This window comes from Musca vetustissima, unplaced genomic scaffold (genome assembly GCF_032173495.1).
Source record: "Musca vetustissima isolate MV318-11 ecotype Yass unplaced genomic scaffold, APGP_CSIRO_Mvet_v1 utg6038, whole genome shotgun sequence".
In the NCBI taxonomy this organism is placed as follows: domain Eukaryota; kingdom Metazoa; phylum Arthropoda; class Insecta; order Diptera; family Muscidae; genus Musca; species Musca vetustissima.
The window spans coordinates 169,546-192,646 of NW_026880962.1; the positions used below are offsets into that span (position 1 = coordinate 169,546).

General features: G+C 36.0%; 2 protein-coding genes across 3 annotated transcripts; both read left to right on the top strand.

Moving 5' to 3' along the window:
* Positions 1-381: 381 nt before the first annotated feature.
* LOC133326977 (chitin synthase chs-2) lies at positions 382-14,875 on the top strand. 2 transcript variants are annotated; one of them, XM_061535587.1, is made up of 11 exons: positions 382-630; positions 3,524-3,767; positions 3,858-5,087; positions 5,165-5,435; positions 5,498-7,428; positions 8,818-8,994; positions 11,900-12,100; positions 12,176-12,389; positions 12,488-12,639; positions 12,702-12,800; positions 14,629-14,875. In XM_061535587.1, exons 1-11 carry the CDS (start codon positions 521-523, stop codon positions 14,776-14,778), a joined length of 4,779 nt encoding a protein of 1,592 aa, XP_061391571.1. In that variant the 5' UTR covers positions 382-520; the 3' UTR covers positions 14,779-14,875. The 2 variants fall into 2 exon arrangements, with proteins under 2 accessions (XP_061391571.1, XP_061391570.1); XM_061535586.1 differs by lacking the exon at positions 8,818-8,994 and adding an exon at positions 8,299-8,475 and having other exon boundaries at positions 383-630.
* A 4,311-nt stretch (positions 14,876-19,186) lies between these two features.
* LOC133326957 (protein lap1) lies at positions 19,187-22,160 on the top strand. The gene has a single exon (XM_061535567.1). The coding sequence runs from the start codon at positions 19,213-19,215 to the stop codon at positions 22,138-22,140; it is 2,928 nt and encodes a 975-aa protein (XP_061391551.1). The 5' UTR covers positions 19,187-19,212; the 3' UTR covers positions 22,141-22,160.
* The last annotated feature ends 941 nt before the right edge of the window (positions 22,161-23,101 follow it).

Sequence of the window (23,101 nt, forward strand, 5' to 3'; positions counted from 1 at the left end):
AGGTTGGCAAACAATAATCTTAAATAAAAAAGGAAAACTATTTAATGTGACTAATGGACAATACGAAAATACAAATACAAGAAGAAGTTTTTTGACTAATACAGTGTTGCGACGGACGCGTTCTGCAGTTTATTTGAAAATTATCGAACTCTGGATGTTTCCTTTTTTTTTCATTTCTTACAAAATCCATGTAGAAATATATATCATATAGATTTTAGAACTGTTGTTCAATATATAATTATCAGATTCTTATTTATTTATTATTAACTAATTTTTTATTAATAATTTATTTATTTATTTTTTGTTTGTATTTTTCTTTACAGTGTAAATTATAATATTATTGTTTAAATATTCAAATTCAGTTACCACAGAAAAGTGACTTTGGATACGCTGAAAACGCCAGTGTCTTTAGCATACAAACAACAGCAACAACGGCAATCTTTGGAAAATTGGAATTTACATAATTCACACAGTAAAGCATTGCTGATTGACTTGGTTTCGTGAACCGTGGGAGCCAAAGATGTCTAATATCAGGCATCGCCCTCTGGCCCCACCAGGCACGGGCGACAGTGATGATAATTTCACAGACGACGAGAGTACACCATTGACACATGATATTTATGGCGGAAGGTGAGTGAAACGAAAAAAATATACTCTTTTTAATAGTTTTATTTTTTATACATAAAAATAATTCATTTAAAAAAAAAATAAGATATCAATTTGTTTTAAATAGTATTGAGTGGTATTTAAAAATAAGAATAATTAATTTTTGTTGTTAAGCAAGCTTTGATAATAATTAAATGATTTGCCTTCTTAACATTTGAATGTTGCCATTTCATTACCAGCATCCCACTCTGGCTTGACTTTGGCAATTAAAACTGGCAATGTTCTGCTGCAATGACAAAACTATTTTCAAATTATAACTCACCACATGTTGACTGACATCGATAATGATGATGACTAAGTTAATAATAACAACAACAAAGGTGAAGAGCTTCATAATGGCATTTGTATAGTTATTATGGCATTTGTTTGACGAAGTACAATTTAAATAACAATATTTTCAAAACTAAAATTTTATTCAATGATTGATGATTGTGGTAAATCTTTAACCATTTATTGGTAATTGAGGGCTCTGCTGGTTTAATTCTAAACATCTCGCATTAGAAAATATAATGTCACTTTAAGTGAAAATAACATTCAGATTTGAAACATTATAAGAACCAGATTTGGGTTAAACCAAAAAAAAAAACTGTAATTATTCAGAAGTAATTTTTATCTATTTATATTATATGGAAATAATTGGGTGTGGTCATATGTCGTTCGAACATGACCATATTTTAAGATAAAATTATCAACGGTCAATCTCTTTGTTAATTTTCTTGCCCTACCAATATTTATCAAATGCCGGATATTATTATTATGTGTCTGTATATGTAATTGTGTTGACGACATTGGCATTTATACCGTAAAATTAAATTGTTGTTATATCCAATGGATTGTTAGGTGTGGCCGAACAAGTTTACTGTTTCAAAAATGTTAAAAAATAAACAATATATTGACGAGTTAAAATTGAATAATTTCAAAAGACATTAAAGCAAAACATTTGAAGAATAACGGAATCTAGGAGATATAGGCAAAAGGAAAAGAGGATTCTTTTTAAACAACTCTTTTTTCATAGAATACCAAAAGGTCTTCCATAAAGAACTTTTATGTAATTGATATATAAAATTCAGTTCTTCCGAAAAAATAACGTAAACATATTATATGAGATCCTCTTATAAAATAAAAAACAACTACCACTGGACTTAAATTTCCATTGGATATAAATCTTGATTATGCTCAGAAGTTCGCTATTGTTGTCTCATATTTGTGCCCTTAATAATTCTACAAAAATGAAAATCCTTTGAATATTTTAGTATATCCAACCACAAAATATATTCTTTCATATCTTGACAACTTCTGTAGACCCTATCTTCTTGGAGAAAACTTTTACGTCATATAATGAAAATATTATCATTATTCTCAGCAGCTTGAAAAAGATCCACTTCCCTTATAAAATTTTGGACGTTGGTATAATAAATAGAATAGAGGCTGACTACAGAAGCAGATAGAAATTGCCATGTTGGTCCATTTGATCGCATACCGAAAATTAAAGGTACCATCGGCCTATACTTCGATTATAAATTACTAGCATATGCCCGCTACTTCATTAACAAATGTGGGAATTATTTAAATATGTCAATATATATGATTTTTTTTATAAAAAAAAAAAACATATTTGACAGAAGAGCTTATCAACCTACATGCCAATATCTACCATTTTAGTACATTTGTCCCCCATAGCATGTATTTTCAAAACTACCTCCATATCTTAAAACTACACAACAATTCTGACCGCAACAAAAATCTATATTTGTACTAAATTTGGTACTTTTTATTACCTTTCTTTTTAGTACTCATTTCCTTAACTAATTCTACATTTCATGATTCGAGCTCTGGGGTTCACCTAAATCCAAATTTTTCCAAATTTAATACCTAATTATATAAATTACCATACACCCAAAATTCAAAGTGTTTAAAATTTAGTACCAGTTTGTACACATAAGTTCGAATTACTAAAACTACCTACATATCCAATTGTTTATAAAATTTATAAATTTGTACTTATGGGTACTAAATTAGTACACATTTCTAAAACTACATCCATGCCTTATACCTACACTCTAACAGTAATCTTATTGGATTTTAGGATTTGGATGTTCCCGCTCCATCGGTTCAGCCAAATTTTAATTTACAAGTTTCCAAAACTTCCTACATAACCCAATCCTAAACCCCAACAGTCATCATAACTCCAAATTTCATGATTACAGTTCTATCGGTTCGCCCAAAATTCAAGTAGTTCCAAATTTAGTACCATTTAATACACATAACTATGAATTACTAAAACTACCTACATATCTAAATTCTACACTCCAACAGTAATCTTGATTCCAAATTTCAGGATTCCAGCTCTATGGGTTTACCTGAATCCAAATTTGAGTACAATTTAGTACACAAAAGCACGAATTTCTAAATATATATACCCCATTCCTACACTCTAAAGGTAATCTTATTTCCAAATTTAGGTGTTCCAGGTCCATCGGTTCACCCAAATCCAAATTGTACCAAATATAGTACACATTTCCAAAACTTGCTACATACCCCAATTCTCTACCCCAACAGCCATCCTAACTCTAAACTTCAGGATTTCGTCTCTATCGGTTCATCCAAAATTCAAATTGTACCAAATTTAGAACTATTTAGTACACATAAGTAAAAATTTCCAAAACTACCTATATCATACAACCAATAGAAATCTTATTTCCCCCTTTCAGGATTCCAGCTCTATCCGTTCACCCCAAATCCATCCCAAACTGTATTATATTTTATGATAAATTCTCTCTGGAAAAGAACAACTAAAATATTCCGCCAATAAAAAAATAAATTCTAATCTCATTTTTTTCTCCGTTTGCCATTACAGCCAAAGAACAATACAGGAAACAAAAGGCTGGGATGTATTTCGAGATCCACCAATTAAAATTGAAACCGGTTCCACAGCTAATCAAGAATGCCTGGAGTTGACAGTGAAAATCTTAAAAGTGGTGGCCTATATAATAACCTTCATCGTTGTATTATTAGGAGGCGTGGCAGCCAAGGGCTGTGTCCTCTTTATGACATCACAAATCAATAAAAATAAGCGGGTAGAATATTGTAATAAAGATTTGGTAAGTAACACACACACCCACGCACCTTTCACCCATTCACTCCACTCCAACCCCTCCCTCAATAAATATTATTTTTCCAATCTCCTTCAGGGTCGTGATAAAACCTTTGTCGTCAAATTACCCGAAGAGGAACGCATAGCATGGATATGGGCATTGATTATTGCATTCTCAGTACCGGAACTTGGTGCTCTGATACGTTCGGTACGTATCTGTTTCTTCAAGACATTTAAAGTACCGCAGAAATCCCATTTCCTGTTCATGTTCCTGATGGAGAGTTTGAATACCTTTGGTACGGCATTATTGATGTTTGTCGTATTGCCACAATTGGATGCCATTCAGGGCGCCATGTTGACCAATTGTTTGTGTGTAGTTCCGGGCATTTTGGGTCTTATGTCGCGCACATCGAAGGAGGGAAAACGTTTCGCCAAAATGCTTGTAGATTTGGTGGCATTGGCAGCTCAGGTGACGGGCTTTGTAATTTGGCCTCTGTTAGAAAATCGCAAAGAATTGTGGGTTATTCCGGTGGCATGTCTGATGATCTCATGCGGCTGGTGGGAAAACTATGTCGATTCCCAGTCATCGTTTGGCATCATACGAGCCATGGGCCGTGTCAAAGAAGATCTCAGATACACACGTTACTTCAGTCACATGTTCTTGTCCATATGGAAGATTTCGCTATTCATCTGTTCGGTGTTGTTCATCTATTGGCTGCAGGGTGATGAGCCCGGTAATATCTTCAGCATGTATGGAGATGCCTTTGGTCCCCACAAAATATCTGTTGATGAATTGGCCACCTCACTGACCAACAGCTTGCCCGATACAATTGATGCTGCCAATATCGACAGCATAGACATTGATGCTTCGCACAATACCGTCATCTATGTTCTGCTGATCCAAATATTCGGAGCTTATCTCTGCTATATTTTCGGCAAATTTGCTTGTAAAATTTTGATTCAAGGTTTCAGTTACGCCTTCCCCGTCAGTCTGACAATTCCCATTTCGGTATCGTTGTTGATTGCTGCCTGCGGTATTCGCATCGATGATCCCTGTTTCTTCCATGACACCATTCCGGATTATTTGTTCTTCACAAGTCCATCGAACTTCAGATTCAACGACTTTGTAACACAACAAATGGCATGGGCTTGGATCCTGTGGTTACTCAGTCAGACATGGATTAGTTTGCACATCTGGACTCCGAAATGTGAACGTCTGGCCACCACCGAGAAGTTGTTTGTGAAACCCATGTATTGTTCTCTGCTCATTGATCAGTCGATGGCATTGAATCGGCGAAGAGATGATCAAGCGGATGTTAAGACGGAGGTAAGATCATATCTTCTAATAACGAATCATAGACTCCCACGTAATAATATTTTATTACTATTTCCCCTCTCTTGTAGGACCTTTCCGAAATCGACAAAGAAAAAGGTGATGAGTACTACGAAACCATTTCAGTCCACACTGACGGTTCGGCAATCCAAACAAAGTCCACTGTCAAATCTTCCGATCACATCACCCGTATCTATGCCTGCGCTACAATGTGGCACGAAACGAAAGATGAGATGATGGAGTTCTTGAAGAGCGTTATGCGTCTGGATGAAGATCAGTGTGCCCGTCGTGTGGCTCAGAAATATCTGAGAATTGTCGACCCTGATTATTATGAATTTGAAAGTAAGTAGAGGCAATCATTTTGCAATTTCCTTATAGTTATGGTGTACATTTTCCCCTTCCAGCCCACACTTTCTTCGATGACGCCTTTGAAATCTCTGATCACAGTGACGATGATATACAGGTCAATCGTTTTGTAAAACTGCTTGTTGCCACTATGGATGACGCTGCCTCCGAAATCCATCAGACCCAGATTCGTCTTCGTCCACCCAAAAAGTATCCCACCCCGTATGGTGGCCGTTTAGTTTGGACTCTGCCCGGCAAGACTAAATTCATTGCCCACTTGAAGGACAAAGATCGTATTCGTCATCGTAAGCGTTGGTCTCAGGTCATGTACATGTACTACTTGCTCGGTCACCGACTCATGGAGTTGCCAATTTCTGCCGATCGTAAAGACACAATTGCCCTCAATACCTATCTGCTGACTCTGGACGGTGACATTGATTTCAAGCCAAATGCCGTGACACTGCTGGTCGATTTAATGAAGAAGAACAAGAATCTGGGTGCTGCCTGTGGTCGTATTCACCCGGTCGGCTCCGGTCCCATGGTGTGGTATCAACTGTTCGAATACGCTATTGGTCATTGGCTGCAAAAGGCCACCGAACACATGATCGGCTGTGTACTTTGTAGTCCGGGATGTTTCTCACTTTTCCGTGGCAAGGCTCTGATGGACGACAATGTCATGAAGAAATACACCACCCAATCCGATGAGGCTCGCCATTACGTCCAATACGATCAGGGTGAAGATCGTTGGTTGTGTACCCTGTTGCTGCAGAGAGGTTATCGTGTCGAATACTCAGCTGCCTCCGATGCCTACACCCATTGCCCCGAAGGTTTCAATGAGTTCTACAATCAACGTCGTCGTTGGGTACCCTCCACCATTGCCAATATCATGGATCTGCTGGGCGATGCCAAGCGTACGATCAAGATCAACGACAACATTTCGCTGCTGTATATCTTCTACCAAATGATGTTGATGGGTGGTACTATTTTGGGCCCCGGTACGATTTTCCTTATGTTGGTAGGTGCTTTTGTCGCCGCCTTCCGTATTGACAATTGGACCTCCTTCCATTACAACATTGTACCGATCCTGGGATTCATGTTTGTCTGTTTCACCTGCAAGGCCAATATCCAGCTGTTCGTGGCACAAGTGCTGTCGACGGCGTATGCCCTGATTATGATGGCTGTCATTGTTGGTACGGCACTGCAGTTGGGCGAGGACGGTATCGGTTCACCATCGGCCATTTTCTTGATTGCAATGACGGGGTCGTTCTTCATAGCGGCGTGTCTCCATCCGCAGGAGTTTTGGTGTATATCGTGTGGTCTCATTTATCTGCTCTCCATTCCCTCTATGTACTTGCTCTTGATTTTGTATTCCATCATCAATTTGAATGTCGTCTCCTGGGGTACTCGTGAAGTCGTGGCCAAGAAGACGAAAAAAGAATTGGAAGCCGAAAAGAAGGCAGCCGAAGAAGCTGCCAAAAAGGCGAAGCAAAAGAGTATGTTGGGTTTCCTGCAAGGCGGCATGGGCAATAATGGCGACGAGGAAGGTTCTGTGGAATTCTCACTGGCCGGCCTGTTCCGTTGTATGTTCTGTACCCATGGCAAAACATCAGATGAAAAGCAGCAACTAACTGCCATTGCCGATTCATTGGATACCATTAAGAATCGCATCGATAGCATTGAACAAACCATTAATCCCCATGACAATTCCTCCAATCGTCATCATCGTCGACGCACCACATCTGGCAGTTCGAAGGACCATCATCTGTTGTCATCCGTGGCAGAGAAATCTGGCGATGAATCGGAAAACAGTGATTCTGATTCTTCCGGCGAACCTAAACAGGAAAGAGATTTCCTTACCAACCCCTACTGGATTGAAGATCCCGATTTACGTAAGGGTGAAGTGGATTATTTGTCAAGTGCTGAAATTCAATTCTGGAAAGATTTAATTGATAAATATCTCTTCCCCATCGATAATGATCCCGTGGAACAGGTAATATTTCAAGTTGCTGGGGAGAAGATGTGGATTCTTGTGTAAAAAAGAGACATATGTACACTATCACATATGTACACCGTGAGACAAGATTTAATTATTTACTTTTGTTTCAGCAAATGTTTAATTTTTCATAGGCCTTTCAGAGACTTTCCGAAATGGATACGTTTGTACAAGAATGGATAAAAGGAGATATGGATTATAGTTGAATTTTCGCAATTATATATTTCAATTTCAGTTGAAAATTTGAAACTTTTCCAAAAGTTTTGATACGAAATTTTACAAACGCAATCAAATCCAAGCAGATGAATCTGTGTTAAATTTGATATATGTATCAGATAAAAATATAAACCTAAAATATATCTTCGTGTGATTTAAATGATGTTCACCATCATTATTTTACCATTATTTTACTTTAGTTCCAAAAATCATAGATATTATTCATATAAAATCTGGAACTCCTTTTGATATTCTAATCAGAATTGACCACACCCAGTCCCATTACAATCGTATTAATTTTGAAATAATTATATTCGACCTCCAAGCTATTCTATCTCTTCTTGAAATAATAGACTCCTTGGCAACTGATAACTACTTCCGCCGGAATATTTAAATTATTCAGCCTTTGTCGGATTAACATTAAAGATACATTTCAATACCTTTCAGGTCAACATCACTCTTAGTGCCTTTCTCTGATCTTTCCAATTTTTTTAAGCTCCAATGGATAATAAATACAGTCCTGTCTCCCCATTCTTGTTTCCAACGTTATTTATAAATAAAAAACTCCCAGGGATACTTTAATTTAAAATATTTATAATTGAAATTTTGATACAATAACAGTTTTCTTTATAAACAATTTCAACATTTTAGGCAAGAATTGCTAAAGATCTTAAAGAATTGCGCGATTCGTCGGTATTTGCATTCTTCATGGTGAATGCGCTGTTCGTTCTCATTGTGTTCTTGTTGCAATTGAACAAGGATAATATCCACGTCAAGTGGCCGTTCGGTGTACGCACAAACATAACATATGACGAATCCACACAAGAGGTAATTTTTAAAGGGATTTCTCGAGGAATACGACGACGAACTTGGCCACCACGTTCGTCCACATTCTAAGGGAAATCCCTCCGGTACAACATTATTAACCAATTTTTTCTTTTTTTTCTATTTTCTTTTTTTATTTTATTGCTATATTATTTATCTTGTTGGGCTTATAAAACATGAATGTTAAATGATACAAAATACAAAACCAAAAAAATCAATTTCGATACCAAAACCACAAAAATTATGCTTTGTGATGTGCCGGCAACGTACGATACGTCTTGGGCAAATACGAAACAAAAATCTCAAAATCCAAAACAAACCAACCATTCGAACAATTTAATGCAGGCTCGTATCGCTGCAGATCTGATTGAATTGAGGAATAAGTCGGTGTTCGCATTCTTCATGGCCAATGCCTTGTTTGTGTTGATCGTTTTCTTGTTGCAATTGAACAAGGACAAGCTTCACATTGTGTGGCCATTGGGCGTCAAGACGAACATAACGTACATTGAAGAGACATCTGAGGTTTTTATCAAACGAATACTATTATCAAAATAATATGTTTTTCTCTTTATAAATAACCTGCAACCACCACAAAAATTACCCTCAATTTGTTTGTTCAATGTGTTACTATCATTCTCTCTCTATATATATACTATGTATCTCTATGTAAAAATGTTATTTTATGTGTGTGTGTGTTTGTTTCCCCCCTAACCAGAATCCTTTATTTCTTCCAACACCCACCGGAATTTAACGTCACTCTTGAAATCTTCTACTAGCACCCTTTTTCCTGACCCCTTTTCAACAATTTACCTTTTGTTAACCCTATCACCCCAAAAAACCTCCCACTTTCTATCCTATGTTTACTATGTATAAAGGATGTTTGATATTGACTAGTTGCGATATATTTATTTTATTTTTTTCGGTTAAAATAGATTTGGGCTATTTTGGAGTGATAATATTTTTTTAGAAATTGTATTTTGAAGAAATTGACATTTCTTAAATTTTCAATTTAATTAAGAAAAATTTGACAAGATATATTTGGGATATGTATGGAAACGTAAACAAATATCAGCTGACTGACAACTTTATATCATTTTAATACAAGTCTAAACAGTAAGGATTTAATACCTTGATTTATAAATCTAGTCGATATTGTCTAAACGTAAAGAAAAATGTCCAGGCAAATTTTTAGAGCTTTTAAAGTACGAATTACGAAGTAGCTTCTATTGAGAGCAGAAAATTATACAGAATACAAGTTTTAGGCTGGAACTTTTCTTATTTGACAGTGTGTCCAGTGTTCATGTTTAATGATTTAATACATATTTTATCTGTTGACCTTAAAACAGCTGATGAAACATTGTTTTACTGACAGCAACTGTCAGTTGATCTATTCCAGAACGTGCAAGAATTTTCATTTAATTGAAATTGTATTCGATAAGGGGGACTTTATGAAATTGAAAATAGTTAAAAGTTTTTGAGTACGGGAGCAGACCTTGTGCTTTATGGTAATTTACATCGAACGTGGTAAATATAGTATTATGTTACGATGTAAAAGTAGTACTATGTTACAATAAAGTCGCGTTTAAACTATGCCTTTAAATCGATCCGATTTCTAAATAGATGTACACAGTTCTAGCTGTTTAGAATAGTATTTAAATTATTATATATAAAGTTGATAGTCAGCATGTGAACATGATTAAGAGCGCGAACATGATTAAGAGCGCTTAATCCACTCGATCTCAAATGTCAATTCCATAGCGTATAGGTCACGATAAACCTGTTCACAAATCCAGTGGATTATATTTGACGTATGCGCTATGAAATTAACATTTGAAATTGAGTGGATTTAGTAGTCTAAAATTCAAATCATCTTACCCATGGCACAATAAATGGGTACTCCATTTAGCACAGCTGACTATCCGATTATCCGCCAAAGTGCATAATTTCTACTCGAATTTGGCGTGTAGTGTTGCCAACCATGGGAAATGTTACTAGATAAAATTTGACAGATGGTCGAATAAAAAACAGATGTTTTTGTTTTCATACATCGTCTTATTATTGCATCATGATCTGGCCTTAATAGAGAGAATACCCTGGTGTAAACATACCATACCTTTTTAACTGTTATCACTCCAAAAGTCTACTGGGAATAATTTGCTAATTAGGGCTACAACACTAACAATTTATAGTTTTTTTCATAATAAATTGTTTTTGTTACACTTTTGTTGGTGGACATTGTCAATGATTAAAATTGGAATGAATTATATTCAATGTTGTATTAGAAGATGAGATTTGGGTTATAGTTTCAGGTATTTAGGGGTTCATTTGAGTTTACTGCATGCTTTGTGGCATTTGGTATGAAATAAAATAACATATATTTTTGATAGTTGTTTAAATACTCAAGGTGTAGGAAAATTTAGATTTTTTGTTAACATTATATAAAAAATATTTAGGAATTGCAGATTTTATTTCTACGGGAAATCATAGAGATTCTATAACAAAATGAAATTAAGATATGGGGAGATAAAAGTTTATACATAAAGTTAGAAATGTATTAGATTTAAAATCGATGTTCTAAAACCAAAACGTCACAAAAAAGGATTTTTATTAAATATTTGTGTATCATTTGTATTAAATAAAATATTAAATAAGGATTATTATTCAAATTTAGGACTAGAATCGGATAATAAACACAATTTAGAGATCTTGAATAGGAAAACCAATTTATTAGCTTTATTCCCCAAAATATTATGTTATAAAAATATGTATGAATGTATGTGTATATATGTATGTATATGTATATGGCTGTGTGACAATCTAACCTGATGTCATTCTCATCTAATTTCATAATATACAAAATCAATCAATCAAACAGCCTTTCAATTAAAACCTAATTTGCTATCCACCAAGGCTCTCCAAGGCTCCCGAGCATATAACGCTCTCACACTCCTAATCCGTTTTCATTCACCTCAATTCCCAACCTGTGTTCAATAAAAACCAATCAACATGTATGTACGTACTTCTCTGGTGGCTTGCCAATCCAACAGACAGAAATAATAAAAACAGAAAAAAAACAACAACAAAACATGGGGAATGAGCCAATGGTTCGTCGGTTTGGTGTTCCTAATCTGTGTCGGCACTAAAAATAAATAAAACAATTCAGACATGCATTCAAATGTTCACTTACACGTGTCACATGAACGTTTCACTTGTTACATCCTTACCAACAACAACAACAACAATTAAAAATTATTTCATGTTTCATAAAGCATTCCAGAAAAAAATTAAACTCCTATCCCCAAAAAGACTTTCTGTTAAAGAAATTGTAACTAACACCTAACATAAGATTCTCCTTAAAAAACTATCGAATTACATACTAATATTCTTTATTTTTTACATTTTATCTTCAATCTGTCATCGTGCATAGGTCCACATATCTAAGGAATATCTACAATTGGAACCGATTGGTTTAGTCTTCGTGTTCTTCTTTGCCTTGATTTTGGTCATTCAATTTACAGCCATGTTGTTCCATCGATTCGGTACTTTGGCTCATATTTTATCCTCTACCGAATTGAATTTCTTCAAGAAGAAACCCGAAGAACTGTCACAAGATGCACTGATAGATAAGGTAAGTGAATTGGCATTTAGACATTTTTATTATGGATACTAGAATATTTGTTTTCGCCTCCCCATACCCTTAAAGCATGCTGTGGAAATTGTTAAAAATCTACAACGGCTGCAAGGCATCGATGAAGATTACGATAATGATTCTGGTAGCGGTCCCGATCGTATTGCCCGACGAAAAACTATACAGAATCTGGAGAAGGCAAGACAGCCCAGACGACAGATTGGTACCCTGGATGTGGCATTTAAGAAGCGTTTTATGAAATTGACGGCCGATGCAGAAAATAATCCTTGTAAGTAATTGGAGAAACAAATAGGATACGGGAAGATAGAATTATACAACATAAATAGAAAAAAATCCAAATACTAAATTATGTATTTCATTTTGTAGCAACTCCTATATTAACGCGACGACTGACTATGCGTGCCGAAACCATCAGGGCATTGGAAGTTCGCAAAAATTCTGTTATGGCTGAGAGAAGAAAGTCCGCCATGCAAACGTTGGGAGCCAAAAATGAATATGGCATTACCACAGCTGCAACGGTTAGTATTGAGAAAATTTGTCTTGCGGAAAAATATTTATAATTTATTTATCTTATTTTCAGCTTAATAATAATGGTGGCGTTCCAACACGAAGTGGGCGAGTTTCTAATGCAGGCATTAGTATTAAGGATGTCTTTAATGTAAATGGTGGACCAGGAGAGGTAAGTTTATCATTAGCTCTCAATATTTATGCGCGAAATATACATTTTCTACTGGAATATTGAGTAAGCGAACATCATCCAATCATAATTTGTACAAATTAAACCAAATTATTGAGTAAACGAATATACCTAATACCGCGATTTATTTGACCGAAATGACGACCAAGTAAAAGTACATGTATATATCCGATTTTAAATCGACTGGATTAACTAAATCCACAAATATACCATAACTGTTTACACATACCTTTAATCATTATCTAAATTTTAATCAGCTGATGCTTGTTAGTGTACCCACAATTTTTTTAATTTGCGCCGTAAATATTTTTATTTGCAAATTAAAATACGTGTTAAACACAATAATTCTATTAATATTTTTCTTCGTTTTTGCATTTGACAGCTATTGAATATAAACACAAACATGTGAAAATAATTCAAATTTCAATCATTTAATTTCAAATACAGTCCTGTTTTTGTACCAAGAAGAGAATCACATTAAAAGCTCGTAATTTAACTTGCAAAAATATACAAATTGCTTACAAAAAATTCACACGTTTTGTCGTACATTTTTTGACCATTAGCAGCAACAAAAAAATTTTGTTTTTTATCCCACCATCTGTCAAATTTTATCTAGTAATATTTCACATGGTTGGCAACATTGCACATCGAATTCAAGTAGAAACAAATGTTTGTTCCCGTACTGCAAGAATGTACTATTTTTCCTTTATGATATCGAACAAATAGTAAACATTAGGAGACTCTTGCAGTAACAGACCAAAGGTCTATTCATACGGTTATCCATGGCTCAATGAATAGGTAGTCCATTTAGCGCAGCTGATGTCTTGATTAACAGTCAAAGTGGGCAATTTCTACTTGAATTCGATGTGTTGCCAACCATGTAAAATATTATAAGGAAAAATTTGACAGATGGTCGAGACAAAAACAAAGGTTTTTGTTTTGATACATCACCTTATGGCACAATGAATAGGTAGTCCAGCTGATGTCTTGATTAACTGTGAAATTGAATAATTTCTACTTGAATTCGATGTGCAGTGTTGCCAACCATTTGAAATATTATATGGAAAAAATTGACAGATAATCGAGACAAAAACAAAGGTTTTTGTTGGTAAACATCACCTTATTATTGCATCATATATCACCTTTTTATTGCATCATGAGGTTATCCAAGCAGACCAGCTTGATATCTCAAGTTTGCTGTCAAAATGCATTATTGTGAATTGACTACCATTAGGAAAACGTTAACAAAGTCCAAATTTTTGACATTAGACTTGGGAATCAACTGCCGACTTTCGCTAGCTGGGTGAACTTATCAATAGGCGTTGAGTAAAAACTAAGCACTTTGACAGTTAGAACACGTTTATTGTACTAAACTCACTCGATCTCAAATGTGAATTCCATAGTGTATACTTCACCATAATCATGTTCACAAATCCAGTGGCATAATGCAATAATAAGGTGATGTATCAAAACAAAAACCTTTGTTTTTGTCTCGATTATCTGTCAAAATTTTCCTTATACTATTTCACATGGTTGGCAACACTGCACATCGAATTCAAGTAGAAATTACGCACTTTGACAGTTAATCGGGACATCAGCTGCTCTAAATGGACTACCTATTTATTATATTATTTTAAATTATTTTCAGTTTTGATGTGCAATATCATGATGTGATGTGCAATTAATACTAACGTCAAACAAAATATGAAAATGACGGTTGAAATCGAGAAATAGTCTAAACGTTTATATGTTTCCCTATTTCGGAAGTGGATATGTTTTTAATTAAATTATTATTTTTATTTATTTTCAGCAAATCTATGGTTCCAACGGTGGTGGCACCATAAACCAGGGATACGAACATGTAACCGAAGAAGACGAAGTCAATTCACTGAGATTAACGACCAGAAATCCACCACAAGTTACATGGGGTACTAACAGCAATAATACGGGACGTCTGTAAATGCATTTTTTGTTTGTATTTGATGGCGTAACTATTTTGTGTCTATTATATAATTTATATTAATTAATTAGATGTTTTTTTTACAAATTGCCTACGTTATATAGATTAAGTTTTAGGTCACAACTGCAAAGATGAAATGTATCGATGATTGTCTTCCAATATTACATCTATTCACGTTATTTCCTTAAACAATTTTGATTTCAATTGACACATCTACAGCCTTTGCTACTTTGAAAACTTTAGTAACTGTTTTTCGCCGCTCTACTTTTTTATTTTCTCTGTTATATTTGTATATAAATAAAATAATTAATTTCATAGTTATATAAGAAACCAACAACGAATTATTTTAATGATTGATGCGATTGGACCATTGAAATGTCATATCAGTTAAGCTAAACACACTGCCGTTCCCCCGATCCACTTAATTTTTATAAATGCGAATTGTGGAGAGACACCAGAGATCACCATTCCAGCAAAATGGATAACAGCTTTGAGTCAAGCGTTGCTCCACAAATTTCGAACAACATTTATTATTATTTCTATAATTTGTTAGTATAGTAGATTAAACATGAACTTGTTGTTTTTGTTTTCTGTTTGCGACAAAATCAACAGTACCAGTGTATGACCCTTAAATAAAATACTCATTTATTGTCAATTACTTCAACTAATGGAATATTGTTAAAACAAAAGCATATACCCGTACATAGAAATTATTTAGCAATAATGATTTGTATATTTTATAAAATTGCCTGCAAAGGTGTGCATGTGCGTTATCATCATTCATACATACATACATTTGTAAATAAATATATATGTAGATATACTTTTTCTAGAATATTTTTGGAATAAAATTTAATTTAGAAGAACCAAACATTGCTATATTTATTTTACCTTCCACGCATGGTACAATAACAAGAGTTAGGTTAATGGTGTTTGTCATGCCTTGAAAAATATTAAACAAATTTAATTATTTCGAAATTCAGTTGTTATTAGAATTCATCATTACAGCTTTCAGGAAAAACAATATTTGTGAAAATTGTTATATTATTATAACAATATTTGTGAAAAAAAACTTGACTTTCCATTCATTTTTCGCGATATTTTCCTTATTTAAGGGAACTTTGACTTTTTTTTGGAAAATCGCCAAACTATGTTAAAAAATAAGGAAGATCTTCACCAATTGGTGATAGCGGGTTGTAATTTTTTGCGTAATCCTTTGGATTCCATAATGTCCGGCAGTGTCACTGTTGTGATAAAATTTCAAAATGTCCATCCTTTCGCTCTTAGGTACTACAAGTTGTGGCTCTTCTGTTCCATCGCCATCGTTGATGAAGTATACTCTATTAGACCAATATGATTCGTATTCTTCATTTTTATCCAGACATTCGATTATGGTTTTGAGTTCAGGATCATTTAGTTGGCTCTCTCTAATTTCTTTAGAATTTTTCCTAGGCTAGAAGGCGCATATTTCGCATGGTTCCTTTTCCTCATGAACATCTTGACAAGGAGGCCGGGACAATGCATCAGCAATAATATTCGTTTTTCCAGGCTTGTATTCAATTTGGATATTAAACGGTTGTAAAAGAAGTGCCCATCTAGCCAGGCGTCCTGTTGGTGATTTAATGGACATTAGCCACTTCAGAGGTTGATGGTCAGTGATCAGCTTAACTTGGTATCCTTCGACGTAACCACGAAATTTTTGCATTGCCCAAACAATTGCCAGTGCTTCTCTTTTGATGGTTGAAGAGTTGCGTTCCGCGTCAGTCAGTAATCTGCTTGCGTATTCTATTGGATGCTCATCAGGGCCCTCCCCCTGGAGTAAAACTGCACCAAGAGCATAGCTACTTGCATCGGTTTTTAGTACAAACATTTGGTTATCTTCAGCTTGCTTGAGAATAGGTGCTGTGGTTAACAATTTCTTAATTTGATCAAATGCTGTCTGTTGGTCTGAAGTCCACTTCCATGCAGCATTTTTCTTTGTATGCAAAACGATATTTCTCTAAGTTTGCCTTTAGGCCGAATTCTCGAAGCCGCTGAAATAGTTGCCGTAAATCATCCAAATGCTGTTCGAAAGTAGGGGAACAAATAATGATGTCGTCTAGGTATGCCAACAATATTATGTCACTCATGGTTGTCTTCAGACGATCGATTAAACGCTGGGAAGTCGCTGGAGCATTTCGTAATCCAAAAGGCATACGGACGAATTTAACGGTCGGGAATGGTTCTTGAGATTTTCACTTAAAATTTTGTAGGGACATTCTAGAATAAAAAAAAGTGACACGCAGAATGGGGGGGGGGTTCCCTTAATAAAGTTGTAAAAAACCAATAAAAACAAACTGTTTAATATGTTTTTATGTAAATACTAGCATATGCCCGCTACTTCGTTATCGAATGTGGGATATATTTAAACATGTATTAACATATTATTTTATTTTCAAAGAAAACTGCATATGTCAGAAAAACTAATCAATCTACACATATTTAAATCGACCATAATTTAAATTTGAGTACCATTTAGTACCAAGTTTCATGATACGAGCTCTAAAGGTTCACCAAAATCCAAATTGTACCAAATTTAGTTCCATTTCGCACATATTAGGGGAGACTGGGGCACCTTCGGCATCGGGGCACCTTCGGCAATCGCGTTTTCGATATGAAGCTCTCACCGTACATCACTAGTTTCGATACATAGGTATCCAATATCGAAATAAATAACTGACACAAAGTTTGAAATTTCTAGCTAATAAACTTATTTAGATACATGGGTTTTTATATTTTTATAGATGTTTCTGTAATATTTCAATTTCATTTCGTAAGTATTTCGCGTATAAAACTTTTTAAATTTTTAAGGCAATATTATTAAAAAGTGGTTAACTACGATGTGTATTATTATGGAAATATTTAAAAATATAATGTTTTTACAAAACTGATCAAAAAAATGAAAAAACGGGGTACATTCGGCATTTTAAAGTGGGGCACATTCGGCCACATACAGATTGTGCAATATTATTTCCTTAAAAAGTTTGTCTTTAAAACTAATCCTTTAATATGGTTCGAAATTGCATATATAAAATCAAACGTACTTGTATTGACCAAAATGCGATAGAAAACCCTTATTTCTGCTGGTGTGTGCGGCTTAAGATGTAAACGTCCGCCGTTAGAAACTAAAGACCGTTAGAAACCAAGTCTATTGGTTCACCCACAATTTAAATTGTACGAAATTTAGTACACAGTAGTACGAATTTCCAATACTTCCTACTAAACCCAAACCCACACCCTGCAGTTATCCTAAATCCTAAATCCAAATGTATTAAAGGTCGTTTACATTGAACCGGATTTGGTTAACCCAGTGGGTTTAAATTTTCAATTCCTTTGAATATATGCCAAATAAATCCTCATGAAGTAGGTTAACCCGGTAAAAAGTTCTAATGTAAATGCCGTATTACACATTAGTAAAATTTTTTAAAACTTCCTACATACCTCGATCTTACACCCCAACATTGATCCTGACTCCAAATTCCATGAATATAAATTGCCTGACCCCCAATCCTACACTCCCACAGTGACCCTGACTGCAAATTTCATTGTTTCCGCTCTATCGTACGATTTTGTACTTTTCTTACACATCAGTAAAAAAAATTCCAAAACTACGTCTATATCCCATACCTACACTCCGAAAAAAACTGGCATCTCCTTACTTCTTAATCTTAATTAAAATTCCAAATTTCAAGTTTATAACGCTATCCGTTGACATGCTACAGAATTGTACAAAATTTAGTACATTTTCGTACTTTTCGGATAGTTATAGTTCGAATTTCCAAAAACCCTTTGGTACATCTATCCTACACTCCATCATCGACCACCAAACCAAATTTCAGAATTCTAGTTCCACCGGTTCGCCAAATACAAATGGTATCACATTTAACACTTTTTAGTACTTTTCGTCACCTTTGGACCAAGAGTGACCCTCTCCCAAAATTTCAATCTTCTTCAATCTTTTCAAAAAACCGATAGTAAAACTGATAGTGTGTACTCTTCTTTAAAATCCTCGTTGTCGTGGTAACACTTTATAGTGAATATCCTAACTAGTAATCATTTTATATTGGATAGCACGACAAGTAATCATTTTAACGTGAATTGCCTGATGATGAACTAGTTCTTTCGTGAACGTGAACCAAAAAACTCTACTACAATCAATACTTTATTCAATTCATAAATAAACAATGGCAGAGTCATATTGGAACGACCGCTGCTAAATACAAGCAAATCTGTGACTAAAACATCACTGCGCTCCATTTGCATTTAATGTTGATGAGCATTTCCATTCACTGTGCCTTCTTGTGATACGATCTGTGTTCTGCTCTCTTCCTTATCATCTCACACCTACCTGCCTGCCTGACATACCACAAATGTAAAACTACACCTTCAACAAAGATGCCTTTATCGAAATGCTTCCCTTGTCTGCAATTCAAGAACGAGGAAGTTGTTAGTAAACTGGACTACAGTAATACCGTACTCACCGATGTGTTCCCACTGGTTTGGCAGCATGAGAGGACTCTGGAAGAACTGTACTTGACATCGACCCGAATTAACAATCTACCACCGCAGCTCTTCTACTGTCAGGGCCTAAAGATTCTCCATGCCAACAATAATAATCTCGAGACTATACCCGAGGCGGTGGGGACCTTGCGTCAATTGCAGCAGCTCAATTTGAATCGCAACTACATTTCCAATGTACCAGACAGTATTAAGTCTTGCAAGAATCTGACCCATTTAGATCTTAGCTGTAATACACTGCAACGCTTGCCGGATGCCATTACATCGTTGATATCGCTGCAGGAATTGTTGCTAAATGAAACCTACATGGAATTCTTACCGGCCAACTTTGGTCGGCTGGTTAATCTCCGTATAGTGGAGTTGCGCCTCAACAACTTGGTATCCTTGCCAAAATCGATGCAGCGACTGACGAATTTACAGCGTCTGGATATTGGCGGCAACGAGTTTACCAAAATGCCCGATGTTGTCTTTGAACTGAAACAGTTGCGCGAGTTCTGGTTCGATTTCAATCAAATACGCGAAATACCGCCCATGGCTGGTAAACTGCGTGAACTGCAGCATTTCGAGGCCAATGGAAACTTCATCAGTTCGCTGCCAAACGAGATAAGCAACTGGCACAATTTGGAAGTGATCTCGATCTCTACAAACGACTTGACAACATTCCCATTTAGCATAGGCATGCTAAAGTCCCTGGTTACCTTCAAGTGCGAGTCGAACGAACTCACCGAGCTACCCGATAGTATTTCCAACCTGGAGAATCTCGAAGAACTGGTGATAAGCCACAACAAGGTGAAACGTTTGCCCAACACGATAGGCCTTCTGAGAAAACTGAGGTATCTGTTTGCCGACGATAACGACTTACGTCAGCTGCCCGATGAAATCTGCTCTTGCAGCAATCTGAGCGTCCTCAGTGTCAGTCGGAACAAAATCGCCGAGTTGCCAAGCAATATTGGCCACCTGCGGCAGCTCAAAGTATTGAACATTGTCCAGAATCACATCGCCACATTGCCTGTGTCGGTATTTAGTTTAGTAAATTTGACTTCCCTATGGATAAGCAATAACCAGGCTCAGCCATTGGTGCCATTGCAATATGTGGACGCCACCAAGAAAACGCATTTAACCTGTTTCATGCTGCCCCAGCTTGGCTCTAAGCAGAACACCAGAGGCAAAGAAAACGAATCAGAAGACCAGCTACACAATAGCATAAGACGGCAACCGCACAGTGCTGCGGCGGTCCGCAATAACTGTGTAAGTCCCACTCGTCGCATATGTTTTGCTGAGGAAACCACAATACTCAATACGAATCAAAATTCACCCACAACTGGAACGACAACCGGAAAGACCAGCGAACCTGACGATTTGTTGCCAGTGCCTTTGCCTCAGCAGCAACCACCGCAACCCTCCACATCCGCAGCGGCGCCCACTTCCTTTGTTATGCCCTCAAATGCGTACGGTGGTACAAGCCAGATACGGGATAATGTTCATTTTGTACCTGCAGCACAAGCTAAAGACTTTCTAATGCGTTCTCCAACTCCGTATCCCAAGGAATTGCGGCTTATGGCGAAGTATTTGCGCCGTAATCAGCACAAACCTTATGAGGAACAGTACAACCAGCAAGTTGGAAATATTAGTGAAACTGCAAATGGTGTTCCAAGTGGCCAGCAGGAATTTGTTCAGTTTATACCCAGCAATCAGTCGGGCGCGACATATGTCACCAATTATGCTTTGCATCATTCTCCCAGGGAGGGTGGCGACCAAATTATTCTGCAAACGCATCCTTCCTCTGTTCAATGGCAACAACAGCAACCGTACCAACAGATCAATGAAACCGCACACTTACCCGCCCATGGCATGGGTGTTGTGCCCAATGGAAACATTTACTATGAGCAAAATAGTCCAACTGCAGTTTACCAGCAATATCACCAGCAGCAACAGCAGCTGCCTATTAATCAACAGCCAATACAGGAATACTACTACCAACAACAAGAACAACCAAATACATTGTCGCCATCTCAACCACAAGAACCAATATACTTCCATTCCAATATGATGACCCATCAAATGAGTCAAATGACGCTCGGAACAGCAAATGGAAATTTGCCTGATCCGCCACCGTATCACATTGCTCGGAGTTTCACCAAAAAGACACCAGAAGACTTGACAAACTACGAGGTTATACGGCAAAAACAACAACAACAACAGCAGCAACAAAATCACACTATGGAGAATATTGATGGACATTCTCATGAAATCTACCAAATGATACAACCGTTGACGACGAATGAAACGGACTATCAGAATAATTTTAAAACTTCACATATAACCCAGCAATATGATGCCCCGACCAGTGCATCACGGAGTCAAAATCATACAATGGACAACAGCACAGATACGACAGATACTGCAATACTCGACACCAATGCTACAAAGGAGAATAATAACATTACAGCAGACAACTCAAGAACAGCATCACCACACATGAACGCAGCTCCAAACGCAAGTAAGCCCAACAACAGTAAAAGCAAAACTCCATGGCTCTTTGGAGTACATAAGAATCCTACTGTCAAACAAATCTCATTGAAATGGGAAACGGAACGTGGTTTCCAAATAGACGCCTTGCCCAATAAAGAAGGCATTTACGTCGTCGCGACCACGCCAGATACCGATGCATCACGACTATTGTGTCTCTACGACAAACTATTAGATGTGGACGGATGTGATTTTACAAATATTAGTGTAAACGAAGCCCGCCAAGTATTAGACAACACTGGAAATGTAGTCAGCATTATGCTTTCACGTAGATAAACCTAATGTTACTGAAGAGCGCACTCATCGCCCAACACTTACATAGGGACGTTGTAAGAGGAGAGGAGTCGATAGCGAAGGCCTACAAGGCGTAGGACACTTCGGCACTCTATTGCAATAGAAAGATAGCCTAGAAACGTGGGCATATCTTCCCATTTTAGAATCATGTGCAAAAATAAGTCTGAAACACTTAGTGTTACAACAACAAAATTACAAAACAAAAAATAAATATTGGATTACAAAATTACAAAAAAAAAGTATAATAATAAATAATTTGTAACCTATTGAATTATATACATACATGCATAACTCTTATGACCATATTCATATAAAAGCTTTCATTTTTCTAACCGACACCATTTTCCAACATTGAAATATAACCCATTGCCGGAAAATGTTTTTTCTTTGTTGAATTAAAAAAAGATAGAAACCATTTTTGCCTGTTTGAATAAAAAAGAGATAATGATGCCATTTTTTGCAAAAAAAAAAGCAACATACATACACACAATAAATGAATTTTGTTAAAAACAAAAAGATTTTTTTCATAGAGTGCCGGAAATCACTGTATCTAATGCAAGGATTGTACAAATTAAGGGTAAACTATTATCGTATACGGTAGATGTAATACTTTAGCTGTTTTCTTTTCAAATGCCGTATTGCGATGAAATCATCACTATATCCCCTATTAAATGGATGTGTATTCGGTTTAATCTTGCTGTTTCTTGCATTTTGTATAATTTTACAAAATTTCTGAGAAAACTGAAACTACTGTCCTGAAACTTGACTTTGTACAGTTAAAAATAATTAAAATCACGATATTGAACGGAAGACCATTGAAAACATTTAATGTAGTTCCCGTATATCTGCCTTACGAGTATACCGACACACCGATCATGAAATTTCTCCCCCATCTCTATATATTTGGGACTTGGAGGTCTGACATTAGGTGTATTAGGTATCT

Bases quoted from the DNA above. Each gene is read 5' to 3' on its own strand.
- LOC133326957 (XM_061535567.1), top strand. From the start codon at position 19,213: ATGCCTTTATCGAAATGCTTCCCTTGTCTGCAATTCAAGAACGAGGAA.
- LOC133326977 (XM_061535587.1), top strand. From the start codon at position 521: ATGTCTAATATCAGGCATCGCCCTCTGGCCCCACCAGGCACGGGCGAC. The intron at 5,088-5,164 runs GTAAGATCATAT...CCTCTCTTGTAG, and splicing joins AAGCGGATGTTAAGACGGAG to GACCTTTCCGAAATCGACAA. The intron at 7,429-8,817 runs GTAATATTTCAA...AATTTAATGCAG, and splicing joins ATAATGATCCCGTGGAACAG to GCTCGTATCGCTGCAGATCT.